This window comes from Odocoileus virginianus, chromosome 28 (assembly GCF_023699985.2).
Source record: "Odocoileus virginianus isolate 20LAN1187 ecotype Illinois chromosome 28, Ovbor_1.2, whole genome shotgun sequence".
In the NCBI taxonomy this organism is placed as follows: domain Eukaryota; kingdom Metazoa; phylum Chordata; class Mammalia; order Artiodactyla; family Cervidae; genus Odocoileus; species Odocoileus virginianus.
The window spans coordinates 37,294,980-37,322,439 of record NC_069701.1 but is presented as its reverse complement, the minus strand read 5'-3'; the positions used below and the strand labels follow the sequence as shown (position 1 = coordinate 37,322,439).

Sequence of the window (27,460 nt, the reverse complement as noted above, 5' to 3'; positions counted from 1 at the left end):
CAGTCCCCACCCTCTACCTGGCCCTGTCAGTTTCTGCCCTGCAGGTGCTGCCCTAGTTTGCAGCTCCCCCCAGCCCCTCCTCTACCCCCAACTCAACCTACTCTTATCTCTGGTAAGAAGAACCGGGATCCCAGAAGGACCGGAACAGCTTATACAAGCCGCAGGTGTCTGGGTCACAGGGGCAACTCCCCTCCCCCAGCCTCAAGAAGGCTTTCAGGAGGCTCTGTGTTCTGGGGAGCTTCCTGGGGGTCAGGCTGGTATTAAGCAGGGGTTTGGGTCTCAGCCAGAGCCTCATGTTCCCTGCAGAACATGCAGGGAAGGAAGGGGTCAGGGCTTAGAGGAGGGGGGCATGGAGGACCAGCAGGGCCACATGGGACCTCAGCAGTGTGGCCCCATCCCCGCCCCCACCCCCCAGATGCCCAGGACTCTAGCAGAGGTGCCAGCCACTGGGGCGATGGGGAGGGAGACAGAGGGCAGGGCAGGGGTGGGTGCAGGACCAGGTGCCCTTGTGGGCCAGCGGGTTTAGGCAGACACACACTCCAGAGACAAAAGTGGGGTCTTTGCCTTTATTGTTCGGGGTTTCTCCGTATGTAAACATGAGACGCCTCCCACCCCATCCCCAGGTGCCTCTGGTACCCCCCTCACTCAGTCCCCACAGAGTCCCCTTTAAAATCACCAATATAAAAAAGGAGAGCGGGAGGGAGGGAGGGAAGGTCTGACCACCCCCAGGCTAGGCGGCTTCTTGCCAGCTGGCAGGGACAGGGGCAGAGGGGAGCGTTGGCTTCCGCACAGGCACGAACACGTGTTCCCAGTCCTGGGGAGGGGGCCCCAGCTGGGAGGGGGCTCCACAGGTCTAGACTGCAGACTGTTGCAGAGCGAGTGGTTATAAAGTGTGCAGGTGGGGGAGGGGGCGGATGGGGGCCTGTGGGGGGGGAGAGAGGACACGTCAGGATGCGGGAGGCCTGGGGCCCCCGGCTCCCCGGGGGAACCCCACCCTGAGGCAGGAACTAGCAAAAGCTGCCTCCCTGGTCTGGCGGCCAGAGGAGCTGGGGGAGTCCGTGTGCGCCTGGTGGAGGCAGGGAGGGCCCCATGGCTCTGCCCAGAGCAAATGAGCTGCGGCGGCTGAGAGGTGGGGGGACAGGAGGTTGAGGCCGCCTCCTGCTCCAAGGAAGGCACTTGCAGCTGGTGTGGCGTCGCAGGAAGGCATGGCTTGGCGGACGAGGAGGACAGGAGCGCAGCAAGGGGGCCTGAGCCCCCGCCTCATGCAAACATGGTCAGCTGTAACCACTGCCAGGCAGAGGGCATAGAGAGAGGTCGGCCAGGGCAGAAGCCCCAGGTCCAGCCTCCCAGCTCCATGGCTCAGGGGCTGCCGTCTCCTCCCCCCGTCAGGGCAGGAGGGGGAGGGAGCCTCCTGGGGAGGAGGCCACTCTTACCTCCTCCACCCCTGGGGGCCCAGGCTGCTGGCTCCAGTGCAGGCCTCCAGGGGCCTGGGCCTCCCTGCCCCCACCCTCAGAAACCAGAGATCCTTGCTGTGTCCTTGCAGAAGGCAGGTGGCCAGCCTCAGGGCTGACTCTGAGGCTGCAGGCTCCAGCCCTCCCCCACCGCCATGGGGTGAGGGGTGGGTGAGAAAAACCCACTGCCCCTGAGCCCTTCCCGAATCCGACCAGAGGAGAGCCCCACCTTAAACAAGTCAAAGGTCACCATTCCATCCAGATCGGTGTCCAGAGTTTTGAAAAACCCTGTGTGTTCAAGAAACGATGAGGTGGGAGGAGGACTCAGTTCGAGGGCTGGCCCCACCTCCCGCCTCACCCTCCACCTCCCCACGGCACCCCAAACTCTCGTACCCTCACAGCCGGGGAGCATCTCCCCCTGCTGCCCGAGAGCCCCCTCCAGAGTTCCCTCCCTACGCCTCATCTCCTGGCAATCAGCCTGTGTGGACCCCCAGCTCCACTCCCCGAGACCCCCATGGGAAGGGGGCGCCCACGGGGACACTCACGGAACATGGTCTCCAGCCGCACCAGGCAGCACACGAAGTTGTCGAAGTCCACGGCCAGGTCGGGCTCCGAGTAGCGGGTGATAATGAGTTCGTACAGCTTCTTGTTGAGCTTGAAGCCTGGCCCAGGAGAGCAGGTGAAGCACCAGGAGGTGCAGGAAGGGGGACGGAAGGCTGGGCGGGGTGAACCCTGGGTGGGGGGTCCTGGGCAAGTGCTGGCCCAGAGAAAGGTTGAGGACCCAGTATGTCCCACCCAGGAGCTGGCTATCAGGGCCTACAGGTCCAGTTTCATCTGCTCGGAAAACCCTGGCCTCATCCTGAAGTGGGACTGTGAGGGTGAGCCCTGCACGGCTCCCATTGGAGCCCCTGGAGGCCAGCTCTACTTCTCCCAGGCTGTGTGGCTCCAGGCCAGTCACTTCCCCTCTCTGAGCAGGCACTTTTCTCTGTGCTCAATGAGATAATAAAAGACCCTATCCTCAGCAGGCTGCAGTGAGGACAAAAAGAAATGCTGATGATAGTCACCAGAAGAAAAAGGCAGTTAGATGGCTGTTATCACTTCACCACCATTGCCATCAACACCCCTGCCCTGCCCCCTCTCCCCTGCCCCCATGGGTGGGCCACTGCCCTTGGAGCTATCAGGGAAGTGACCCGGGGCCATGTCCCTGGGGCCTCCACAGGTCCTGCCCGCCCTCAGGCCTCACCTGCAAACTCAATGGCCATCCGCATCTCGTAGGCACTCATACTGCCAGACTTGTCCAGGTCAAACTTCCGGAAGATGGACTGGGGTGGGGGGCAGAGGGTGAGGGCTCGGTAAGCATCCAGCCCTTCCCATCCAGCCAGTGTGGAGGGTTACTGAGGGTGGGGGGAGAGGGGGTGAGCCGCTGGGACATGTGGGCTCAGAAAGGCAGAAGCCAGGGTGAGGGCTTGGGAACCACACAGCCTGTCCAGGAACCGGAGGCCCGCCGCCCACTGTGATTGAGGCCGCAGAAGAGGGGAGGGTGCTGCCGGCAGGAACTACCCACCAGGTAATTCCGGATCCGGTTCCACAGGATGTTGAACTCCACCAGGCCCAATTTGCCATTGCCGTCCCGCTGGGCGGCCGTTAAGAAGAAAACTCCACAGCTTAAACCAGACACCGGGTGAACGGGTGCTGAGCACCGAGGGGAGGGGAGACTGGCCATGGAGAGAAACCCGAAGAAGGGGAGCGGAGAAGCTGCAGGAGCCGCCCAAGGCCAGGCCTGAATCGGGGTAGGCTGGGAGGGGCGTTCACTGAGTGCCAGCCTTGGGGTCACCTGTGGACGAGGCCCTCCCCCGTCACTTGACACAACCCTGCGCCTCAGTTTTCCCCCCATTCAAGGGGAGGACACCAGGAAGAAGGAACTGGCCCGTCCACACCTGCCCTTTTCCCTACGCTGCTCCTGGAACGGGTCACCCACAGCCCTTCCCAGGCCGACGTCCCAACCCCGGGCCCTGCTCAGCAGGATACATCCATGAGGTTGACCATACTGCGGCAGGACTCCAGGCTGAAGCCTGTGGTCCGCAGGTCTTTGTCTGCAAGAAAGACCAGTCTCAGCACCTCAACCCGGCCCATGGCCCCAGCCTGCCCCGTGCTGGGAGGACTGGGTGGGACAAAGGGGCGGGGAGGCACCATTCCTGTCCCCTGGAATCTAAACTCTAGCTGAGGAGGTGTGTAGGATTGTTTTTATCATCAGAAAAAGGAGTTTAAAGTATTCTAGGAGTCAAGCCGCTGACCCAACAGCCACATCTGCACCAGGATCAGATGTGAGTAAGAAGGAACAGTGCTAGACAGAAGTGAAGGAAATGAGGTAGAAACATGAAGCAAAGGTGGTCCCGGCAGGGCTAGGGGTTGCTGCAGGTCCCGAAGGGTGAGGAGAGCAGGAGAGAGGGGCTCTGGGCTGAAGGACAAGCATGGACAGAGGTTGGAGGTCAGAGGTCAGAGGCAGGGGCAAAGGGAAGGCTGAAAGGCAGCTGTCTTTAGTTGTACACCTTGGGGAGTGAAGCCAGTCACCTGTCACCTGCCTTCTGGGAGGAAGGGGGCTGGCACACTGGCCCTAAGGTGCCATCAGCCAGCTAAGCTGCTGCTTTTTTGAAATATCCATCCATTTATTTATCTGGCTGCGTTGGGTCTTAGTTGCGGCATGCAGGATCTTCCTTGTGGCACATGGACTCCCCAGTTGTGGCACAAGGGCTTTGCTGCCCCTGGGCCAGGGATCAAAGGTGGATTCTTAACCACTGGCCCACTCCCCAGCTAAGCTGCTCATCACACCAGGGCCTGGAGCTCAGGCAGAGAGAATGGGATCCCGCAAGAGGAGCTTAGGAGGAAAAAGGGGGGTGAGCAGGGTTCTGAAAAGCAGTGGAGGGTGCCAGCCCTCAAAGATCGAGGGGTTGGGTTCAGCCCAGGGTGGGAGGAGAAGGCTAGATACTGGAGTCTGGAGGAATGGGGGATGAGGGGGTGGAGGCAGGACGCGGGGTGGAGAGCAATCGCCCGGGGACACTCACGTTTGCTGATGATCCTGTTGAGGATGGTCCGCAGCTCCTTGACGCTGATCTCCAGGTCCTGGGGGAAGAAGGAGGATGGCACCTGCGCTGGGGAAGCCCCTCGGTGCCCCAGAACACCCTTCACCAGGCCCAGCCTACCTCCCCTGCCAGTTGTCTGAAGAGGGACTTGAAGTTCTCATCAATCTCCTCTTCTGAGAGCACTTGCTGGAGGGAGAAGGCGGGGAGAGCCGGTCAGGGGCGCCCCAGCCTGGCCTCTGCATGGCCAGCAGCTGCAGGTGGGGCTGGGAGCACTCGTCAGCTAGGTGTCACTTCATTCAGAGCCTCTCTCTCCTCATCTGTAAAATGGGAACCCAGCCCCTACTCTATCCCTGCCCAGGACTCCTGTGGTCTAAATGTGGAGGCGGAAGTTCAGTCCAATGATGAGGGGTGAGGCTGGATCCCTGTTGCATGTTGCATGACCAAGTTCCCTAACCTCTCTGAACCTGAGTTTCCCTCTGAGAGGAGAGATGGTGACAGCACCCTGACAAAGTTGTTATGGAGGAAACCGGGTGACCCAGGTAAACAGCTCAGCACAGACCCTGTAGACAGCAAGAACCCAAGGGCCCTGCACCATTACTATCACCAAGTCCTTTGCAAACTGTAAAGTGCTTGGCAAGTGAGGGATGTGTGTGGCTCCTACCAGGAGGGGCTCTGCCCTGCCGGCTGGAGACCAAGACACAGGCCACCCGGGTCCCCATCGTGCACCCAGGGAGGGGGCAGGGCACATACCTCGTCGGGGAGATTGGCCTGGACCTGCTCGTCCAGCTCTCTGCAGAGGGTGGGGAGAGAGGGGCCCGTCAGCGGGAGTTGGGGTAGCGAGGGCGCGGCGGGAGGAAAAGGGGAGGCGGGGGAGGGGCTTTCTACTCACTGGGTCCCTGCGCACTTCTCTGAGAAGAAACGCAGCACAAAGTCGCCCTCCTTGTTGGGCTCGAAGGTGGAGGGCACTACCACGTACTCCCCGGGCGGCAGGCGGAAGCGGGTGCTGACCTCCCGCAGGTTGATGAACTGCTCGGACCGGGCCCGGGATGCATTGGCCAGGAAGAAGTCTCGCTTCAGGTGCACGGCCGGCTGGCCCACCAGCTGGTGGCGGGGAAGGAAGAAGTGGGGGCTGCAGCTGAGCCCACCCTTAGGAGTTGCCCCCAAACCCAGACCCAGACCTCAAGCTCCAGGTTCTGGCCAAGGGGCCGGAGAGCAGGGTCACGGCTCAGTCACCCACATTCGGCCCAACCCTGGCGAGTCACACTGTCTGTTTCCTCATCTGTAAAATGGGTGTGAGAACCCTGCCTACTGCACAGGGGTGAGGGGAGGAGACACCATGGAGGTGAGTGTAGACAGTGAGGGAAACCACCAGCCCATTCAGGTGTGACCTAAACCAAACCCCTTACGATTATACAGTGCAAGTGACAAATAGATTCAGGGGATTAGATCTGATGGACACACTGTCTGAAGAACTATGGACAGAGGTTCGTGACATTGTTCAGGAGGCACTGATCAAAACCATCCCCAAGAAAAAGAAATGCAAAAAGGCAAAGTGGTTGTCTGCGGAGGCCTTACAGATAGCTAAGAAAAGAAGAGAAATGAAAGGCAAGGGGAAAAAGGGAAAGATAAACCTATCTGAATGCAGAGTTCCAAAGAATAGCAAGAAAAGATAAGAAAGCCTTCCTCAGTGATCAGTGCAAAGAAATAGAGGAAAACAACAGAATGGAAAAGACTAGAGATCTCTTATGGATGGACCTAACAGAAGTAGAAGATATTAAGAAGAAGTGGCAAGAATACACAGAAGAACTGTACAAAAAAGATCTTAGTGACCGATAGCCATGATGGTGTGATCACACACCTAGAGCCAGACATCCTGGAGTGCGAAGTCAAGTGGGCCTTAGGAAGCATTACTATGAACAAAGCTAGTAGAGGTGAAGGAATTCTAGCTGAGCTATTTCAGATCCTAAAAGATGATGCTGTGGAAGTGCTGCACTCAATATGCCAGCAAATTTGGAAAATTCAGCAGTGGCCACAGGAATGGAAAAGGTCAGTTTTCATTCCAATCCCAAAGAAAGGCAATGCCAAAGAATGCTCAAACTACCGCACAATTGTACTCATCTCACATGCTAGCAAAGTAATGCTTAAAATTCTCCAAGCCAGGCTTCAACAGTATGTGAACCGTGAATTTCCAGATGTTCAAGTTGGATTTAGAAAAGGCAGAGGAACCAGAGACCAAATTGCCAACATCCGTTGGATCATAGAAAAAGCAAGAGAATTCCAGAAAAACATCTGCTTTATTGACTATGCCAAAGCCTTTGATTGTGTGGATCACAACAAACTGTGAAAAATTCTTCAAGAGATGGGAATACCAGACCACCTTACCAACCTCCTGAGAAATCTGTATGCAGGTCAAGAAGCAACAGTTAGAACCGGACCTGGAACAACAGACTGGTTTAAAATTGGGAAAGGAGTACGTCAAGGCTGTATATTGTCACCCTGTTTAATTAACTTATATGCAGAGTATATCATGAGAAACGCTGGGCTGGATGAAGCACAAGCTGAAATCAAGACTGCAGGGAGAAATATCAACAACCTCAGATATGCAGATGACAACACCCTAATGGCAGAAAGCAAAGAGGAACTAAAGAGCCTCTGGATGAGAGTGACAAAGCTGCCTTAAAACTCAACTTTCAAAATACTATGATCATGGCATCTGGTCCTATCACTTCATGGCAAGTAGATGGGGGAATAGTGGAAACAGTGACAGACTATTTTCTTGGGCTCCAAAATCACTGCAGATGGGGCCTGCAGCCATGAAATTAAAAGACACTTGCTCCTTAGAAGAAAAGCTATGACAAACCTAGACAGCTTATTAAAAAAGCAGAGACATTACTTTGCCAACAAAGGTCTATCTAGTCAAAGCTATGGTTTTTCCAGTAGTCATGTATTGATGTAATTGGACCATAAAGAAAACTGAGTGCGGAAGAATTGATGTTTTTGAACTGTGGTGTTGGAGAAGACTCTTGAGAGTCCCTTGGACTGCAAAGAGATCCAACCAGTTCAGCCTAAAGGAAATCAGTCCTGAATATTCATTGGAAGAACTGATGCTGAAGCTGAAGCTCCAGTACTTTGGCCACCTGATGGGAAGAACTGACTCATTAGAAAAGACTGCAGGTGGGAGGAGAAGGGGATGACAGAGGATGAGATGGTTGGATGGCATCACTGACTCGATGGACATGAATCTGAGTAAGCTCCAGGAGGAGGTGATGGACAGGGAGGCCTGGCATGCTACAGTCCATGGGGTCACAAAGAGTTGGACACAACTGAGCGACTGAACTGACTGATGACACCATGAAATAACTTTCTTATCATCCTTACCAGGAGCTTCCCATATAAGACACGGTAGGGCCCTCCACACAAGGCACCTCACTTATGCTCATGGGAGCCCATGAGGCTTAGAGCTTAAACAACTTGCTCAAGGGCACAGAACACTCAGCCCACCCACTAGCCCGTTCCCAACCAGCGTCCCAGATGTCCTCAGTGTAAAGAGTCAGACAGGAAGAGCCTCATGCGTGTGGTTCAGGCAGGGCTCTGAGGGTCAAGGTTCAAATCCAGCCTCCTTACTTGTTACCTGCTCTGACACGCAGGACACTGTTTGCTCTGCCCACTGAATAGCGGGCAAGGGGTTGGGGGCACTGTGTGAGCCCCCAAAGGAGGCGACGTCTTAGCTCTCTAGGTGTGAGCGTGCCGCTGTCCTGCTCCCTCTGGGCACCATCAGGCCACGTGTGTTCAAGGGTGTGTAAATCCAGGTGAGTCAGGTGCCACACCTACCTCTGGAGGGACCTGCCGGAGAAATGAGGGGAGTTAGAGATACACGCTTGGCCCAGGGGCAGGGGGTGTGATGTGTGCCACACAGGGGCCCCGAGTTCTTTGGATGAAAAGGACAGGATGGGGAGACCAGGAGGGTTAGGGATGGGCCTGGGGCTACTGTTGCCTCAGATCTGTTTTCACGCCAGAGGGCCCTGGTCCCTGGAATGCCCTGCACCTCGGCTCTGAACCGGAGTCTCCAGATTGCCCCCTGGGGGGCCAACTGAGAAGTCCTCCAGCCCAGGGACATCAGACATCCACACCAATCTGCTGCTGGGGGCTGTGGGCCCGGGCAGAGGCTGTGACTGTCCTTTACCCTCACCAGGGAGATCCAGAAGTGTCTGTCTGCCACGAATACAGAGTATGTAGCAGGGCCCTCCATGGCCAGCATCTGCTTACATACTTCTCAGATGGGCAGCTCACTGCTCCTCCTGGGCAGACCACTTGCCCACTCCTTTCTGAAACTGAGCCAGGCGGTCTGTCTCCCAGGCATTATTTAAGCCAGAGCTCTGCCCAAGAGCAGCCTGCTGGCCTCCAAGGACACGGAGAAGAATCTCAGGATCTCCCCTTCTCCTGGCTAAACATTTTCCTCACCCACTATCCGCCTCCCGGGAAGAATTTTAGGCCCTGGCTGCCCTAGTCCTGGCGGAGGGCCTCAGCAGGTGCCTCCCCAAGGTCAGGTCCAGGACTGTGCAGCTCAGGGGTGTGACTGGCCCCAGTTTGTCCCAGGATTGGCAGGGGTCACCAAGTCCTCCGGAGCCCCCTGGCAGAGCTCGCAGGGAGGCCGCTTTCTCTGCCGCGCTCCGCGCGACCCTCCGCCCACTCACCTCGTAGACAGCGAAGCCTATGGTCTCCATGTCGCGGCCGAACCGGCGCTCCCGACGGCGGTGCTTCTGCATGAGGGCGAGCAGGAAGCTGCAGCCTGACTCGCGACCCCCGTAGTCGTCGTGGTCCGGGTCATCCGTCTCCTCCAGCCGGATCTTGAACTGGGGATTCACCCAGAAAGTGGCTGCAGGAGGTAGAGAGGCGGGGATCAGAGGAGAGGCGAGGAGAGCAGCCCCCCATCAAGCCTTCCCTCCTCCATGTGTTCATTCAGCAAATATCGCTGTGTCCTCCATGTGCCAGGTGACATGTGTGCGGTGGGGACACACGAAGTCCCTGCCCTCAGGAGCTCACATTCCAGGAGAGGCAACGCGCGAGCAAGTCGGGTTAGTCAATGGGACAGTTACAAAGTAAGCAAGCTGGAGTTGGGCAGGCAAGGAATCTTCCAGGTGACCTGTGAGCTGAGACTTGAAGGGGAAGGCCTGGGAAGCAGGACAAGGCAGAGAGAGAAAAAAGACCCACAGCGGGAGCTCCAGTGCAAAGGGGATCTGGGACGTGACAGGTCAGTGGCAAGAAGTGTGGATTGAATCAAAGAGCAAAAAGACCCCCTGACAGGTCTGTACTGCAAGGGGCGTGATTGGATTAGGGTTTTAGAAGGTGGCTGCTGTGTGGACAGTGACTTGGAACAGGGGCAGAGAAAGAGGGTCTGAGGGGAGGCCACAGGGCTGAGGGAGACTTGCATTTCTGGCTGTTCAGTAATTCAGCCGCCTGAACAAGCCCCCAGACTAGAACAACAAAGTGCGGGACAGAAAATACAAAACCTCCTTTTAAAGGTACCGGTAAGTCCAGCATTCCCTCCCCCCACATACCAAATGAACATTATTCAAAAAGATAGATAATAAGCGAGGGTGTAGAGAAATCAGAACCTCATATACAGCTGGTAGGAACATAAAATGGTACAATACTTTGCGTAATAATCTGGCAGTTACTCAAATGGTTAAACATGGAATTACCACATGACCCTGTGATCCCACTCCTAGGTATATGCATGTATGTGTATGTATACATACATGCATGTATGTGTATGTCTCTAAGACTAATGACAACATGTGGTGGTGGTAGTTTAGTCGCTAAGTCATGTCTGACTCTTGCAACCCCATGGACTGTAGCCCGCCAAGCTCCCCTGTCCATGGGATTCTCCATGGACTCTTTTCTAAAGTAGTTTCCACTGTCATCCTAGCAACCTCCAGTTTCTTAGCATGTGTGTGTGCGAAGTCTCTTCAGTCACCTCCAACTCTTTGCCACCCCATGAACTGTAGCCCACCAGGTTCCTCTGTCCTTGGGGTTCTCCAGGCAGGAATACTGGAGTGGGTTGCCATTTCCTTCTCCAAATGACAACATATGTCCACACAAAAAACTTGTATGTGACTGTTCAAAGTAGCATTATTTTTAACTGACAAATGATAGAAACAATCCAATTTGAACAAAATGTGATATAATGCAATAATAGAATATTATTCAAAAAAGGAATGGAGTACTGACACATACTATATAACAAGGATGAACACTGAAGACATTATGCTAAGTGAAAGAAGCCAATCACAAAGGATCACATGTTGTATGATTCCATTTATATGAAATTATTTTCTGGAACAAATCCATATGAGACAGAAAGTAGATTAGTGGTAGGATAGAAATAAGGGGGAGAAGTGACCTGGGAATAACAGCCAGGGGTGTGTAGGGTTTCTTTGGGGGGGGTAATGAAAATGTTCTACAATTGATGTGATAATGGGTACACAGCTCTATGAATACAGTGAAGGCCACACTGGATTTTACACTGTAAAATGGGTGAAATATATGGTATGTGAATTTTATCTCAATAAAGCTGTTTTTTAAAAATGGAAACTGGGAGCCATGAAAGGTAAATAATGCCAAAGGACTTCTACGGACTCATAGAGACCTGGAGTCCTGCCTGGGCACAAGGGCAAGAGAAAAGTCCAACAAGAGATCCCAGCAATAAAACTGGAAGCTCTGTGAGGAATGCCAGCAGTGGAAGTGTGAAAGAAAATAAAACCACTGGGAGGAAGGAAAGCATTCTCTGAGAATTTACAACCATAAGCAGCCTTCTCATGAGCTTGCAGTTTTAATTCATCCTGCTTGTGAGATAAAAAAAAAACTTAAGGAGAGAATTTATCTTTAAGAGTCATGGCTTTGGAGTATCCCAGGTGACTGGCAGAAACACTCGAGGAACTTAACTTCATCCAAGAACTCAAAGAACTCCCACAGATATACTTCTAGGTCAAATAAGCCAAGAACCTCACATGACTGAGAACAAGCAGCCACAGTGGACAAACCTCACGATGGCTGAGACTGACCAGCCATGATGGATGAAAAACAACTTGCCAAGACTTCAGATACTGAAATTATCGGACATGGACTATGGGAGACTAAGCTTACTATGTTTGAAGAAATGAATGAGAAGCTGGAATATACGAGCAAAAATGAACAGATTAGAAAAAAGCCATTAACACTTCCAGAAATAAATTTTTCAAATGAAATTAAGTATTTGGTGGAAAGATTAACCAACTGCAAAAAAGAAAATTCAAGTGAATTGAGAATGGATCTAAAGAAACTACGCAGAATGCAATCTAGGGAGAATTAAAAGGACCATTTAAGAGATGTTAAGAGATCTAGAGGATTGACTGAGGAGGTCTTGCTTACATTTGATTGGCATTCTCAAAGCAGAAAATAAAAAGACTAGGAAAATGGTATTCTAAAAGAGCATGAAATAAATAAATAAATAAATAAATAAATAAATAAATAAATAAAAGAGCACAGGTAAGCATTTTCTAGAATTGCTGAAAGACATCAATCTTCATATACAGGGAGCTCAACAAATCCAAAACAGAATCCCCAACTCAACACATCATTGTCTAACTGTAGAATATAAAAGAAAAATAATCTTAAAAGAGGAAAGACAAACATTTCAGAAGACATGGTAGATGGGCAGATTCCAGACTCATATAGCAACAGTGGCAGCACAGTCAAGAGTAATAGCATCTCCAGGGAGGTGAAAATCATGTCGATTCAAGATTCAACATCCAGAGAATCATCAAGAATAAGCACATCATAAAGGCATTTTACACAAGTTCTGAGAAAATTTATTACCAAAGACTCTCACTAAAAGAAATTCAGAAGGATATATTACAGACAGACAGAAAAAGATCTCAGGTAAAAGGTCTGATATGGTGAGCAAAAATACTAATATTATGTGGGTACTCAAACAAACATGGATTATACCAAATAATGGGGATGATGATGGTGCTTACTTTAGGACAGGCAGGAAATGGTTAAGGATTAAAATACTAGCTAAAAAAATAAATAAATAAAATAAATACTAGCTAAAGATAGCATATTGAACAAAGAGAGGATGTGATCCAGCTCAAACATTTTCAGGTCTTTATACTTTATACTGTTCAGGTAGAGGGTAAAGATACTGATCAACTAACTTTGGAACTTATTAAGCAAGCTCTTATATCTTCCAAACTCATAGAGGGAAAAACTATCAGACAGAAAAGAAAAGAACTCACTCTAAAAGAAGGCACAGCAGGAGGGATAAACAGAAAATGCATAGTAAGTCTGCTGAAATACATACAAATATATCAGTAACACTATGAATGTAAATGGGTTAAATTTTCCAATCAAAGGACAATGTTTTCCAAATCTATTAAAAAATAGTCATATGCTATTTATAAGAGATAACTAAAACACTGAGCTATAGAAAGATCAGATATCAAAGAGTGTAACAAGACATACCACAAAAACAGTAATCAACAGAAAACTGGAATAGCATAGTCACACAGACTGAAACAGACTTCATGGTAAAAAGAATTAAGATGAAGGTAGGCACTAGAAAATAAAAAAAAGTTTAATTCACCAGGAACTTAAAACAATTTTAAACTTGATACACCTAAAATCATAGCTCAATATATGTAAAGAAAAATAATTGACAGAAATAAAGGGAGAAATTGGCAAAGCCAACAGGATGGTGTGAGATTTTTATTATCCCTCTTCCAGTAATTGATAGATTAAGCAGACAAAATAATCAGTAAGTTTGATACAGTGAACAATTGTAGAAGATTCCCTCTGACATTCAGAGAATAGTCAAGAGAATAGACCTGTCACGAGAATAGACTCCAGATCAGGTTAAATCCCATCTCAGCCACTTATTAGTGACTTTGGTAAACTATTTAATTTCTCTGTGCCTCACTTTCTTCATCTGTAAAACAGTGATAATATAGTACATCCCTCACAGGGTCAGTGTGAAAGTTAAGTATTTTATATTTTAGATATTTACAGACATGCTCAGCATACAGTATACTACATGAAGTGTTAGCCAGTCTTTTTAAGAACATGTGAATATTCATGCTGGGTCACTGTACCAGCTTCTGTTTATTTCAAAGTTATGATCTTATATACATCATATATAAGGGATTAAAGGAAATTAAATTAAAAATCAACAATAAAATAGGGAACTCCCTGGCAATCCAGTGGCTAGGATGCCACATTTCCACTGCACAGGGCCGGCCAACTGTTGGCTTCATTGATTTTTCTCTATTATTTCTCTATTTCATTTATTTGGCTCTTCTGCTTGCTTTGGGTTTAGTTTGCCCATTTGCTAGTTCCTTAAGGTAGAAAATTAGGTTATTGTTTTGAGTTCTTTTTTAATATAGGTACACAGTGTTTTAACTCCTATCTTATGTGATTTCTCATTTACATTACTATTTCTTTGAGATAAACTCATTCTATGGGACAGCATTACCTTGACACTAAAGCCAGATGAAAACATCATAAGAAAAGAAAATGACAGACCAATATCACTCATGAATAACAATATAAAAATCCTCAACAAATACTAGCAAACCAAATCCAACAGTTTATTAAAAAGATTACATGCTATGAAATAAGATTTATCCCAAGAATGCAAGAACAGTTCAATATAAGAAAATCAACCAGTGTAATACATTACATTAATAGGACAAAGGGGAAAAAAAATACATGACCATCTCAATTGACACAGAAAAGGCACTTTAGAAAATCCAACACAAATCCATGACAAAAACATACATAAATTTAGGAGTAAAAGAGAAATTCCTCAATAAGAAAAAGGGCATTTAAGAACATCTAAGTAATATATTCAGTGGTGAAAAAAAATGAAAGCTTCCTCTCCAAGATCAGGAACAAGATGCCTCTTACACAACTATTATTCAACATTGTACTGCAAGTCCTAGCTAAATCAATTAGTCAAGAAAAAGAAAAAGGAACCCAATTAAAAACGAAGAAAAAAACTATCTCTACTTGCAAACGACATGATCTTGTATGGAAAAACCTGAAAAATTAGAATATTAGAATGAATAACAAATTCAGTGAAGCTGCAGATTACATCAGGACACAAAAAACAGTTGTGTTTCTATACACCAACAATGAAAAGAAATCCAAAGAGGAAATTAAGAAAACAATATCTTTATAACAGCATCCAAAATTGTAAAATACCTAGGAATAAATTTCACCAAGGAGTTGAAAGACTTATACACTTAAAATTACAAAACTTCGCTGAAACAAATTAAAAAAGACATAGAAAAGTCAAAAGATATGTTCATGGATTGGAAGACCTAATATTATTAAGATGTCAATAATACTCAAAGTAATCTGCAGATTCAATGCAATCCTTATCAAAATTCCCAGAGAAGTGAAAAGCAGATCCTCAAATTTATATGGAATTTTAAGGGTCCCAAAGCTAAAATAATCTTGAAAAAGAGCAAAGTTGGAAGACTCATACCCCTTGATTTCAAAACTCACTACAAAGCTAAAATAATCAAAACAGTGTGATACTGGAATAAGAATAAACAGACACATAGACTAAAAGGATAGAACTGAGAGACCAAAAGTAAATCCATACATAAATGGCCAAATGATTTTTGACCACTGGGTGCCAAGATCATTCCATGCATAAAGAATAGTCTTTTCAACAGATCCTAGGACAGCTGGATTTCCACAGTCAGAAGAACTAAACTGGGCACCTATCCCACACCATAAACAAAAACTAACTCAAAATAGATCAACAACCTAAATATAAGAGCTAAAATCATAATGCTCTTAGAAGAAAATGCAAAGATAAATGACCTTGGATTTGGCAATGGATTCTTAGCTATGACACCAAAAGCATGAGCAATAAAAGAAAAAATAGATTGGACATCATCAAAATTAAAAACTTTGGTGCTTAAAAAACACTATGAAGAAAATGAAAAGACATCCAACAGAATGGGAGAAAATACATACAAACCATCTACCTCATCAGGCTCACATCCAGAATATATAAATATATATATGAAGAATACATGAGAAGACAAACACCCAATCTAAATATGGGCAAATTATTTGAATAGACATCCCAGAAAAGATACACAAATGGCCAATAAATACATGAACATATACTAAACATTATTAGTGACTATGGAAATGCAAATTAAAACGCAATGTGATACTACTTTAAACCAGCCAGGATGGCTATCATAAAAAAGGTGGACAATAAGTGTTAACAGGATGTGGGGAAAAAAAAAAGGATGTGGAGAAATTGGAACCCGCATGCACTGATAGAAGGAATGTAAAACAGTGCTGCCAATTTGAAAAACAGATCACAGTTTCTCAAAAAGGTAAACATGGAGTCACCATACAACCTAAAAATTTCACTCCTACTTGTAGACCTAAGAGAACATATGCATATACAAACACATGTACATAAGTATTCAGAGCAGCTTACTCACAACAGCCCCGAACTTAAAATAATTCATCAATTGAGGAATGAATAAGCAAAATGTGGTATATCCATGTCATGGAATATTATTCAACCTTACAAATGAAATGAAGTATTGATCATGCTGCAACATGGATGATATTTGAAAACACAATGCTAAGGGGAAAAAGCTAGGCACAAAAAGCCACATATTGCATGATTCCATTTTTATGAAATGTCCAGAACAGCAAATCTGCAAAGACAAAATTAAATTAGTGGTTACCAGGGATTGGTGAATGAGAGGGTTAGGGAGTTACTACTAATGGATATAAGATTTCTTTTGCAGATAGTGAAAATGTTCTGGAGTTAGGTAATGGTGATGATTATACAGCATTGTGAATATATTAAAAACCACTGAATTATACCCATTAAAAGTGTAAATTTTATGGAATGCAAATTATATTACAATTCTTAAAAATATTACATATCAAAACTGTATAACTCAAAGGTACACACAGAAAAAAAATAATGAAGTAAGCATCTAATTTAAGAAGTCATAAAATTACAATTGCATCAAAAAGAATAAAATACCTAGGAATAAATCTGACTAAGAAGGTAAAAGACCTGTTCTTGGAAAACTGCAAGACACTGATGAAAGAAATTGGAGAGGACACAGACAAATGGAAAGCTATACCATGCTCATGGACTGGAAGAACTAATACTGTATTAAAATGGCCATACTACCAAGACAATCTACAGATTCAATGTAACCCCTATTACAATACTAATGGTATTTTTCACCAGACTAGGACAAATAATTCCAAGATTTGTATGGAAACACAAAGATCTTGAATAGCCAAAACAATATTAAGAAAGAAGAACAAAACTGAGGTAGCACACTCTTTTACTTCAAGCTATACTACAAAGCTACGGTAATCAAAATAGTATGCACAGGTTGCTTTGTGTCCCACTTTGGACACCATGTATTGTCAACTAAAAAAAATATAGAAAACTGCTAATAAGAATAAAGGATCTATTTGGGTTCTTTAAAAAACAACAACAACAACAATATGGTACTGGTATAAAAACAGACACACAGATAATAGAGTAGAACAGAAAGCCCAGAAATGAACCCACACTTATATGGGCAATTAATCTATGACAACGAAGTCAAGAATACACAATGAGGAAAAGACAGCCTCTTAAATCAGTGATGTTAGGAAATCTGAAGAACTACATGCAAAAAAAAAACAAAACTCAACTATTTTCTCACACCATATACAAAAATAAACTCAAAATGGAATAAAGATTTAAATGTAAGACCTGAAACTATAAAACTTGTAGAAGAAGCCATAGGCAATACACTCTTTGACATCAGTCTTAGTAATATTATTTTGGATCTGTCTCCTCAGGCAAGGGAAACAAAAGCAAAAATAAACAAATGGGACTACATCAAACTGAAACTTTCTGCACAGCAAAGGAGACCACCAACAAAATGAAAAGACTGCCTACTGAACGGGAGAAAGAAACTCATAGGAGATCACATTTATGGTAATCAGTGGCGAGGGGTAGAGGCAGAGAGAATTGGATGAAGGTGGTCAAAAGATACACATTTCCAGTTATAAAATGAATAAATACTAGGGATACAATGTATAACATGATAAATATAGCACTGCTGTATGTTAGATATGAAAGTTGCTAAGAAAGTACATTCTAAGAGCCTAAGAGTTCTCATCAAAAGGAAAAAATATATTTTTTTCTATTTCTTTAATATTGTATCTATATGATATGATGGATATTCACTAAACTTATTGTGGCCATCATTTTATGATGTATTAAATCAAATCATTATGCTGTACATCTTATACAATGCTGAATGTCAATATATCACAGTAAAACTGGAAGGAAAAAATGTCATAAAATAAATTCTAAAAATAAACCCAAAGAAAGCAGATGAATGAAATAACAAGCAAGAAAGATTCATAATATGGAAAAAAAATACTAGAAACAATAAAGTAAAAAATCATTTTATTTTAAATACTTATATTAACAAACCCCTCACAGGATTAATAAAGACAAAAGAGACAATGAATAAAAGAGATGTTATCATTACAGATGAGGTAAAGTATATTAAGGATAACTTCATGTTAATAATTGAGAAAACAAGATGCAAAGGATCTAGAAAATAAAACTCCTCAAAATAGTTTCAAGAGAAAGCAGAGGATCTGAAAAGTTCAATGACCATAAAAGATATTCAATATCAAAAGTTAATCTTCACATAAATGAAAGAGCTGGCCTGGTAGTTTTCTAGACCAGTTCCACCAAACATTCAAGCAAGAAATCATCCTCACCTTATGCAAACTCTTCCAGAAAAACAGGAAAAGAGAACATTTCGCAGTTCACTTTGCCAGCCAAATATAGCACCCATATCAAAACTAGATTAAGTATGAGAAAAGGAAACTATTGGCAAACTTCACTCATGAATGTGGATGTAAAATTATTGTATAAAAAATTTATATTATTACTCTGTTGTTTTATCTCAGGAATGTAAGGTTAATTTAATATGAGAAAAGTGATGAATGTAACTTATTGTTTTAACGGGTAGTTTAAAACAGCTAATTCTAATAATAAAGTTATTTCATAACATTGTTTCATTACTCTCATAAAAGGTGCATACACACACACAAAAGAAAAACCTAGAGTAGAAAAGTTTTTAGTGATGAAATCTATAGTCAACATTTAATAGTAAAAACTTTTCCTTTGAAAGAAGGGTAAGACCAGAACATAGTGAGCGCTAGTGGGCATGCAGCTAGCCTGGCCAGCAGATTAAACAAGAGTGAATATGTAACAAAAGTTACAAGCATTGAAAAGAAACAAATTTATCATTATTGGCAGATGCTATACTGTCAGTTAGAAAACCAAAACAAACACAGAAAAATGAGTAAAATTCATTACAGTTTAACAAGCTTGCCAGATGCAGAATAAACTTAGAAGGTCAGCTGCATGCTACAGTATCAGCAATGACCTGGCAGATGCCATTTAAAAAGAGATACCATTTACAACAACAAGATGATAGAGTACCTAGGAACAAATCTCAGCAGATGTATAAGCCCTTTACAATGGAAATTATAAAATTTTATTGAAAGACACTAAAGATCAAAATAAAGAGACATAGCACATTCTTGGATAAGAAGAATCAAAATTGGAAAGATGTCAATTCTCCCCAAATTGGTCTATATAGTCTATGCAATTCCAAATTAAAATCTCAAAAGGGCTTTTTGTAGGACTTGGTAAACTGATCCTAAAATTCACACAGATGAAACAAAATCAAAAAAAGAAAACCAGAAAGAAAGAACAAGAGGAGCTAAGAGACTCTTGAAGAAGGAATTCATCCTGTCCAAATGCAGGATTTATAAAGCTTAGTTCCACAGCCAGGACTCAAACATGCACCCCCTACCCTGGAAGCACAGTCTTAACCACTGGACCACAGCAAAGTCCCCAGGACTTATAAATCTATAGCTGCTAAACCAATGCACAAGGAGCAAAGGGGTAGGCCGAGGGACAGAAAGGCAACTCAGAAACAGACCCACCTATGTGGGAACTGTACGGCAGGGCTGGACCTGCAGGGAAGGGACAGACTTCCCAGTAAACGGTACAGGGAACAGTGGTCATCTGTGTGGGGAAGAACTGAAATTAGATTCCTGCGAGGGAGAAGAGTGCTTGAACACAGAGGGCTGGGAGCCAGGCTGAGAGCTGCTGGAGGAGGCAGGACGTGAGAACAAAGCAGCGGTGGTGGAGATGCAAGGTGGACTGGAGTGGGTTAAGCACTGAACTGGAATGAGGAAGGAGATGGGGAGGGAGGCCATCTTGAGAAACTTCACTTTGAAGGGGAGCAGAGAAATGAGCGGGGAAGTGGGTTCCAGACTGTTTGGAGGCAGGCAATTTTCCCTCGTGACCCAGAGCGTGAGGCGACGGATGAAGGAGCCTGAGGGAGAACAGGGTCTAGAGAACAGGTCAGGGGCGGGGGTGCCCTGGATCGGGCACAGTTCTGCCACTGTTGCAGGCAGGAAGGCAGCAAAGACGGGCACAGGTCTGGACAGGCTGGGGACTTGGAGGTGGGACTATGAGGGGGTGTCCTGTGAAATCAGACAACAGTGACAGTGAGGAGGCAGGTCTGAGGAGAGACTGGGAACATACTAGCCAACAGTGGAATTGCTGGGCTCATACAAAGTGCATATCTGAGGTCTGCGGCTATGAATTTACAGGGAAAGTGCTGCCCTAAGTGTGTGATTTCTCTCTAGGCCCGGTCAGCGGTTCTGGAGCTGGTGGAGAGGGTTCAATTAGGATTATGGTTGTGCCAGGTAAGAGGACCAGAGGGAGACAGGAGCCAAGAAACTCGTTTGCACGGACAGCATTAAAATGCTGACTCCAACCTGGCAAGGATGAGGATGCTAATGTGTTAAGAAGAGAAGGCAGGGTGGCAGAGGAAGGATACCCATGGACCCCAGGGAAAGGTGCCAGAAGGACAAAGGAGGGAGACAGTGGGCCAGGAGGAAGGTCCAGAATGAGGTGTGACAGGAGGTGGCAGGACAGCAAGGAAGTCTCCTCTGTCAGCACCCCGAGCTCAGGCTCCAGCAAAGCAAAGGTGGCTCTTGGGAATTTACACATTTTCATCCTCAAAGCAAATCTGCAAAACCAGCACAACTACCCCTATCTTACAGGTGAGGAAACTGAGGCTCAGAGAGAAGACATGTCTTGTCCAGGGCAGCAGGGCCCAGGACCCTGCCCCCCAGGTCACCTGGGTAGTTGCGGCAGCCCCCCGCGGTGCTCCCCCGCCGCCAGGTGCCCTCGTACAGGGTGGTGTTCCAGTTGCGGAACTTCTGGCTCTTGAGCGCATCGGGCGTCAGGTTGCAGATCTCCAGGCGGGTGAATTCACGCATGAAGTCTCGGAATGACATCCTGGGGGGTCAAGGTGAGAGTGAGCCAGGGTGTCCAGTCGGAGCATCAAGAGACATGGCACAGCTGGGTTTCGGGGGGGTTGGGAGCTGGGGTGCCCACTCAGACTGAGGAAGGGGCTGCTCACCAGAACTCCCCATCCTCCATCTTGATCCGGAGCTGCTCCCGCACATAAGGGTCCACACCATTCCATTCCGAGGAGCTGAGGGAAAAGGGCATTGCCAGGGGCTGGCGGCCACTGACCTGCCCAGACTCTGTCCCTGGGGGCCTGTCCTTTCCTGGCCCGGGTCAGGAGGCCTCCACAAGGTCAAGTCCAGAGACCCCAGTCCCAGAGGTTATCTTATGAGGGCCAGGTCAGATGCCCCGAGGATGCTCGTAGGCGGGCACAGCCGCCAGCATGCACAGCCTAAGCTTTGCCAGGGCAGTCCCCAGACCCAGTCACACGCAGATGGGCCCCTCTGTTCAAACCTGAGTCCACCGTGGGCTGGCAGAGACCCCAGCAGAAATGCCAGTGTCACTGAACAGTCTTCCCAGGCCTCCCCGGCCAGCGTCCGTAGCCCCTCACCCGTCACTCCAGGCTCCCGTCCACTCCACCTCGCCCCAGGGGTTCCGCATCCGGATCAGGTTCACCATCTGGCCCTGGTAGTTCACCTGTTCCCCAGAGCTCCCGTCAGCGCCTGCTTCTGGCACATACTTTAACACCCCTTCCCACCACCTCATCCTCACAGAGCCCAGCTCAGCACCCAGCAGCCACCGTCAGAAGTGCAGCTGAGAAGCCTGTCTGGGCATAAACTGCTGAGGGAGGCAGATCTACACACCAAGTACAGTAAATCAGGGTGGGACAAGATAACCATCTCTGGGTGAGAGTCCCCGGGAGATACGGAAGGGTCACGGGGAGAGTCGGCCTCTCCCACAGCCTTGGCCACAGGCCAGAGAGGCAAGGAGGCTGGAACCACCCTCCGGGGAAGACCTCCATCAGGGGCGGTACCTGCTTGGCCCCAGTCACAGAGTAGGCGTGGCCCTTCACCAGCTTCTTGAAGGTGACGGCCTCCATGTCCAGAATGCTGGAGATCTGCAGAAAGACACACAGCTACAGCCACTGTCCACCCCCATTCAGGAGATGAGCCCCGAGTCTTGGCTTTCCCTTGCATACACCCACAGTTACTGGGAGCGATAGGCAGGACCCCTGACCCCATCTCAGTCCCTGGAAGGGGGGCTGCTGGCTACTCCACCAATGTTACTGCTGGTGAGGGGGCCTGTGCACCCCACTGACACTGCTTTTGGCCAGAACTGGCCAGACCCTGGACAAACATGTGTGAACACAAACATACAGCCATGCAAAGCCTCTCCCCTCACCCAGGAGCCACGAGGTCCTCAGAGGACCTCATGTGGAGGGACACAGGGAGGCAGAGAAGAGGGGTGAGCAGAGACTGGAGTCAGGTAGGACTGGGGAAGAGCACGGCGGCAGGGTTAGAGTGGAGAATGCAGTGATGGTGGGGGGTGGAGGCTGAGATCAAGGATGAGGGGGGTCTGAAGATGAGTCGGGGAACATAAGAGCAACTGAAGGAACGAATGGGGAGCATGGGGTCCACAGGAGCTGGGACTCAGGAAGAGCTAAGGTCAGGCTATGAACTGGACAGTGAATGGGCATGGCCTCAGATGACAAGAAAGAGGAAGTCGAAAAACATGCTGAGGTCTGAGGTTTTGGGGACCAGGAGGAAGCCAGGCATGGAGGTGGAGGACAGGACTGAGTTGATAAGCGAGGCTGGGTGAGGATCTGGGGATGGTGTGAGGTGAAGAACAGGGTCTGGAGCCAAGCCCACAGAAAGTCTGAGGCTGGGCTGAGTAGAGAGAAGGAACCACTAGGAGACTCAGGATGGGGGAGGCACTCACATCGATGGAGCAGCCCAGCAGGGAGCCACGCTCCAGGGCCTTGAGGATGATGTTGTAGAGGTCGCTGGGTGCCTTCCGCAGCTCATACCACTCGGTGACTCCGCCGGTGAAGTCCTCAAAGCCCTCAGAGGTGCTGCCTCCTGAGAGGGCCTCGTAGCTGCCATTCACCCTGGGGGTGGCACAGGTCAGCACTCTGCACGGAGCAGGACCCCCCACCCTGGGGGTGGCCCGGAGCTGTCCCTCGGCTCCCACTCACTTGGCATAGGCCTTCTCCAGCAGGGCACTCCAGAACTCGTTGCCTTGGGCAGAGTGCACAAACACCAGCTTCCCATCCTTGGTGGGCAGCAGGTCATCCACCACCACGTCCACCCACTCACCAAACTGCCACAGCTGGGGGAGAAGGGGCATAGTGAATCCCTGCTTTGAGATCCCTCAGGCCTGAGGTCAGGCCTCAGCAGCTCTGCCACTCATTAGATATCTGATTCTAGGCCATCCATCCTAGACACAGGATCTGAACAAGTCATCCTCCCCCAGCCTGTTTCCCTCTCCACAATGCCTTCCTGATGGGAAAACTAAACAAGATTAGGCAGGTAATGCTTGTAAGGCAGCATTGTTGATATTTTTGCCTCTTCAGGTACAGAGACGTTGCAAAACCCTTGGACCTTGCCTCTGCTGGGACCTACCATGACCCCAGACTTTCCCCTTCCCCACCATTCTAGGTCAGGGTGTGTGTGTGTGTGTGTGTGTGTGTGTGTGTGTAGCGAGTGGGGATACCTAGGCAAATTAGATGCGGAATGAAAATGCGGGTGTGTGTGTGTGTCTGTGTGTGTAGGGGGGTGGGGATACCTAGGTAAATTAGGTGTGGAATGAAAATGCGGGATCCAGATCCTTCAACCACAAGGTGGACTGGATTCCCACAATCGCGGGCTTACTTCAAAGATGCCTTGAAAGGCAAGTTTCCCAGTGGGGGAAGGAGTTCCCCCATCCCAGGCCAGAAGTGACTGTGCTACAGCACTGGGGGCCGTGAGTGTGCAAAACAATGGGGCAAAAGGGAGGAGGTGCACCCACAGTGCTGGGTGTGGAGGAAGTGAACGGCCGATCAGAGGCCGCGGAGGAACGGATTGGCGGAGTGAGAGGAGGGGGTGGGGAAAGGGCAGCGAGGCCACGCCCCTGCGGACCCGCGCAAGTCAAGCCATAGGCGCCAAGGCGGGTGAGGATTAGGGCAAGGTGCTCCCTGACTAGACGGAAGGAAAGGGCACCAGTACCAGGGGGTCTCATCCAGGGTTGCTGGGCGTGTCTCTTCCCCAGAATGAGCCTACTGAGAATTCATCAGTGTGATTTGAAAAGTGGGCCCTGTGCGCCAAGAGCATCAGGAAAGGCTGGTTTAAATAAACTTTATCCCGAGTCTTTCTTTTCCGCAGGGCTGGAGACTGCCAGCGTGCAGGAGGAGTTGGAGGTGAGGGGGTCTGGGGGAGACTGAGGCCAAGGGTGTAGATGGCCACAGGTGATGGCCGATTTTCCCCAGCGGAACACTATTTCTCAGACAGGGAAACTGAGACCCTGAGCAGGAAAAGGGTTTGTCCCACAGGACATAACCCAGAGAATTTTCTCCTCTTCTAAGCACTTTTTTTTTTCCTCCAGTGTGCACAACCAGCCAGGAAAACTGCCAGCCAAAATACCTGCCCAACCGTTTCACACATGACAGATTCTCTCTCACACATGACAGACCTGAGATCCATCAAGAGGTCAAATACTTTTGGGGTGGGGGTGGGGGCTGGTCCCGCGAGGAGCGGCCCTGAGCCACCCTAACTTCAGGGTTCCCCCCGCCCATCTCCAGTGCCTGCTACCCCTCTCTCCCTCACCACGCCCCCCCCCCCCTTGTCCAAGGTGCATGTGGGGCTCTCACCTGGAAATGGAAGATGCCAGCGTAGCCATCCTGGAAGCTTTGGCCATGTGGGACTACTCGGTGCAGGAGGGTGTCATTGAGAGTAAGGGAGGCGATGGCAGCCAGGAGCCAACAGTCCCCTGGGATGGGAAGGATCCACGTCAGGTCTACTCTACCCGTCTTCACCCAGTGAGTGCCAGCCTGGGGAGAACCTGGGACTCCCCGGGCAGGGTGCCCCTCAACTTACAGAAAAGACCCAAGAATCTGGGCAAACCAGCCCCAGCACCGAGAGCCAGAGCCTGCTCGGGCTTGCAGGAGGGAGAGGCTGAGGCAGAGCAGGAAGGAACGGGCACAGGGAACTGCCACGGAAAAAACACTCGGAATCCCCCAAGGCCTACCCAGCGCGCCCTGGCAGATGTCCGTGCGGGTGGCTCCATCCACGATGAACTGGGGGTTTGAGAAGAGCTCCTGCAAGAGACCCAGAGTCCTGTCTCTGGGCCAGCCCCTCCTAGAAACTGGAACCCAGCCAGCCCAGACCCCACTCTAGGGACCTGGCGTCCTATTCCCGCTCCTCGCCCAGGAAGGGGGTAAAATGAATCCCACCCAGGGTGGCCCCTCTCACCGTGGGACGCTTCCACTTGATGCCATAGGTTTTGGAGGAGTTGGGGCCCAGCTCCTTGAAGCCCAGGCTCTGGGGCACCGGGGGGAAAGCCTCGTCACGGAAGAGGGCCCCGCTTTGCAGGCAGTGAACCCGCAGCTGCTCGTAATCCTGGCCCAGGTACTTGATGGCATTTTCATGGCGGCCCAGGCCCAGCCCCTTGGCCCGCTGCTTCTGCACTTGTGCAGACACCCCGGTGCAGTATACCGGAGTGATGAACTCCTCGGCCATCCTGTGGGACAGAGGGGCCCGGCTCAGAACCCAGGCCTTCCCAGGACTAGAGCTGGGGCTCCTATCTGCTAACACTGCTCTCTGGCCCGCTGCCATCCTTTCTCCCCAAGCCTGTGGTTTCCCCGCCTCCTCACTAAATTAGGGCTGGCAACCATACCTCTCTGCTCCCAGAATCCGCGAGAGGGGGCTTCCCATCCCCCAGGTGCGCTGGCCACCATCTCCCTACCCCCACCCAATGCTACCACCTCTCGGTTCCCAGACTCCCATTGTCCCGGGTCTGCAGACCTGCGGTCAGCCAGTCAGGTGGGGAAGGGCGGGGCCCGAGATAATAGCACAAGGAACGAGGACGGTGGGAGACCCCGAGGCAAGTCCTCTTTGAATGCCCAGACTAGCCAATCGCCTAGGCACTGGCCCCTTTCCCAGGCTTGGGGGCTGAGAAGTCCAGGCAGTCCAGGGTCCCCCTCCCCAGGCTGCTGAGACGGGTTGAAGGATCAGGGCTGCTCGGCCTCAGTCCTTTCCCCTCCCGCCCGCCCCCAGTCCAGCCTCTGGAGACAGTGAGGAACGCAGCCTGGGGCGGGCTCCGGAGCCTTGCGGTTCCCGAGCTCCCGCCCCGTCGCAGGCACTCAGAGAGCCAGGGGGGAAGGCAGCCCCGCAGCCAGGATCCAGGCCAAGCTGGGGGAACACCGGGCCGGCCTCACCCTCCTTACCTGGGGGAGGAGTGTTGGGGGGTCGCTGCGGTACCTGCGCTGGCTTCCCGGGTGGCAGCTGAGGACAGGGCCCAACCAGGAAGAGCGCTCCTCCCCGCCCTCCTCCGCCCCTCCCTTCTCCTCCTCCTCCTCGGGCTTCCACCCGGCTTCCTCTCCGCCCTCCCTTCTCTCCCGGCACCTTCTCCGACGATCTCTCTAACTCACGGTATCTCCCTGGCCCTCCTCCGCAGACGCCGGGCCAACTCCGCGAGAGGACAAATTAGTCAAAGGCAGAGTCGTCCCCGGGGAGCGGCCAGCGCCTGTCGGGTTGGGGAGGGCTGGGGCCCGGCCGCCAGGGCAGCACGGGGGAGCGGAGGGGGAGGACGCGACAGGGGGTATTTTTAACCAGGGGCAGCAGCTCGAGTTGCAAGGCCGGGCGGCCCCACCCCAAGCGGCGGCTCCGGAGGGCATTCCCGGGAGTCCAGCCCTGAGGCGCCACCTTCCGCAGCCCGGGGTCCGTCCCCCTCCCCTCCGCGGAGCCGCAGCTGTCCCCCCACATGGCCCCCGGCCCGCGCGCCCCTAGTGTGCGGCCGAGATTACCTCGGGCTGCGGCAGCTGCTCGGAGGAGGGGCCGGGCCGGCGGCGGGCAGACCCCTGCCGGACGCTCTGCAAACGGCAGCCCCACCCCGCCGGGTCCTCGCCGCAGCCCGGCTCCTGGGCTGGGCCGGTTCCCCGCCCCCACCCCGCCCCCGCGCCCCGGGGCGCAGGCTCGCAGAGTCGCCACCCCGTTTTAGCGGCTCGCGGTATCCAGGCGGGGCTCGGGGAATCGGTGTCCCGGACCCGGGCCGGCTGCGTGTCCTTGGATGAGTCCCTGCCCCTCTCGGCCTTAGTTTCTCCATTCGCGCCGCGAACGGGATGAAATGAGGAACTGCGGGATCCCATCTTGCGCTCTGAGGTTTCTTGTACCCGGAAATTGCGAGAGGCCGGCATCCTTGCCCTCTCCTCCTGGCCCTCCCTCGCCCACCCACCTGGGAACGCCCGTGTACCGCTTTACCCGGGAGAGGGCGGCAGAGTCTGCGAGGCGGACAGCGGGCCCACCCGGGACCCGGAGAGACCCTGCCACCTGAGATGCAGAAGT

At 50.0% G+C, this 27,460-nt stretch overlaps 1 protein-coding gene across 4 annotated transcripts; it reads right to left on the bottom strand.

Moving 5' to 3' along the window:
* Positions 1-552: 552 nt before the first annotated feature.
* Positions 553-27,399, bottom strand: CAPN1 (calpain 1). Of its 4 annotated transcripts, none has more exons than XM_070457629.1 (22): positions 27,377-27,399; positions 25,370-25,637; positions 25,146-25,215; positions 24,769-24,887; positions 23,119-23,252; positions 22,863-23,031; positions 21,958-22,041; positions 21,535-21,620; positions 21,097-21,171; positions 20,812-20,972; positions 9,226-9,407; positions 8,363-8,374; positions 5,421-5,632; positions 5,282-5,321; positions 4,652-4,717; positions 4,514-4,571; positions 3,480-3,544; positions 3,016-3,084; positions 2,695-2,773; positions 1,997-2,113; positions 1,681-1,739; positions 553-1,287 (listed from the first exon to the last, which is right to left on the bottom strand). In XM_070457629.1, the coding sequence occupies exons 2-22, from the start codon at positions 25,634-25,636 to the stop codon at positions 1,261-1,263; spliced, it is 2,151 nt and encodes a 716-aa protein (XP_070313730.1). In that variant the 5' UTR covers position 25,637; positions 27,377-27,399; the 3' UTR covers positions 553-1,260. The 4 variants fall into 4 exon arrangements, with proteins under 4 accessions (XP_070313730.1, XP_020742405.1, XP_020742406.1 ...); XM_020886746.2 differs by lacking the exon at positions 27,377-27,399 and adding an exon at positions 26,923-27,050; XM_020886747.2 differs by lacking the exon at positions 27,377-27,399 and adding an exon at positions 26,548-26,794.
* Between the last annotated feature and the right edge of the window lie 61 nt (positions 27,400-27,460).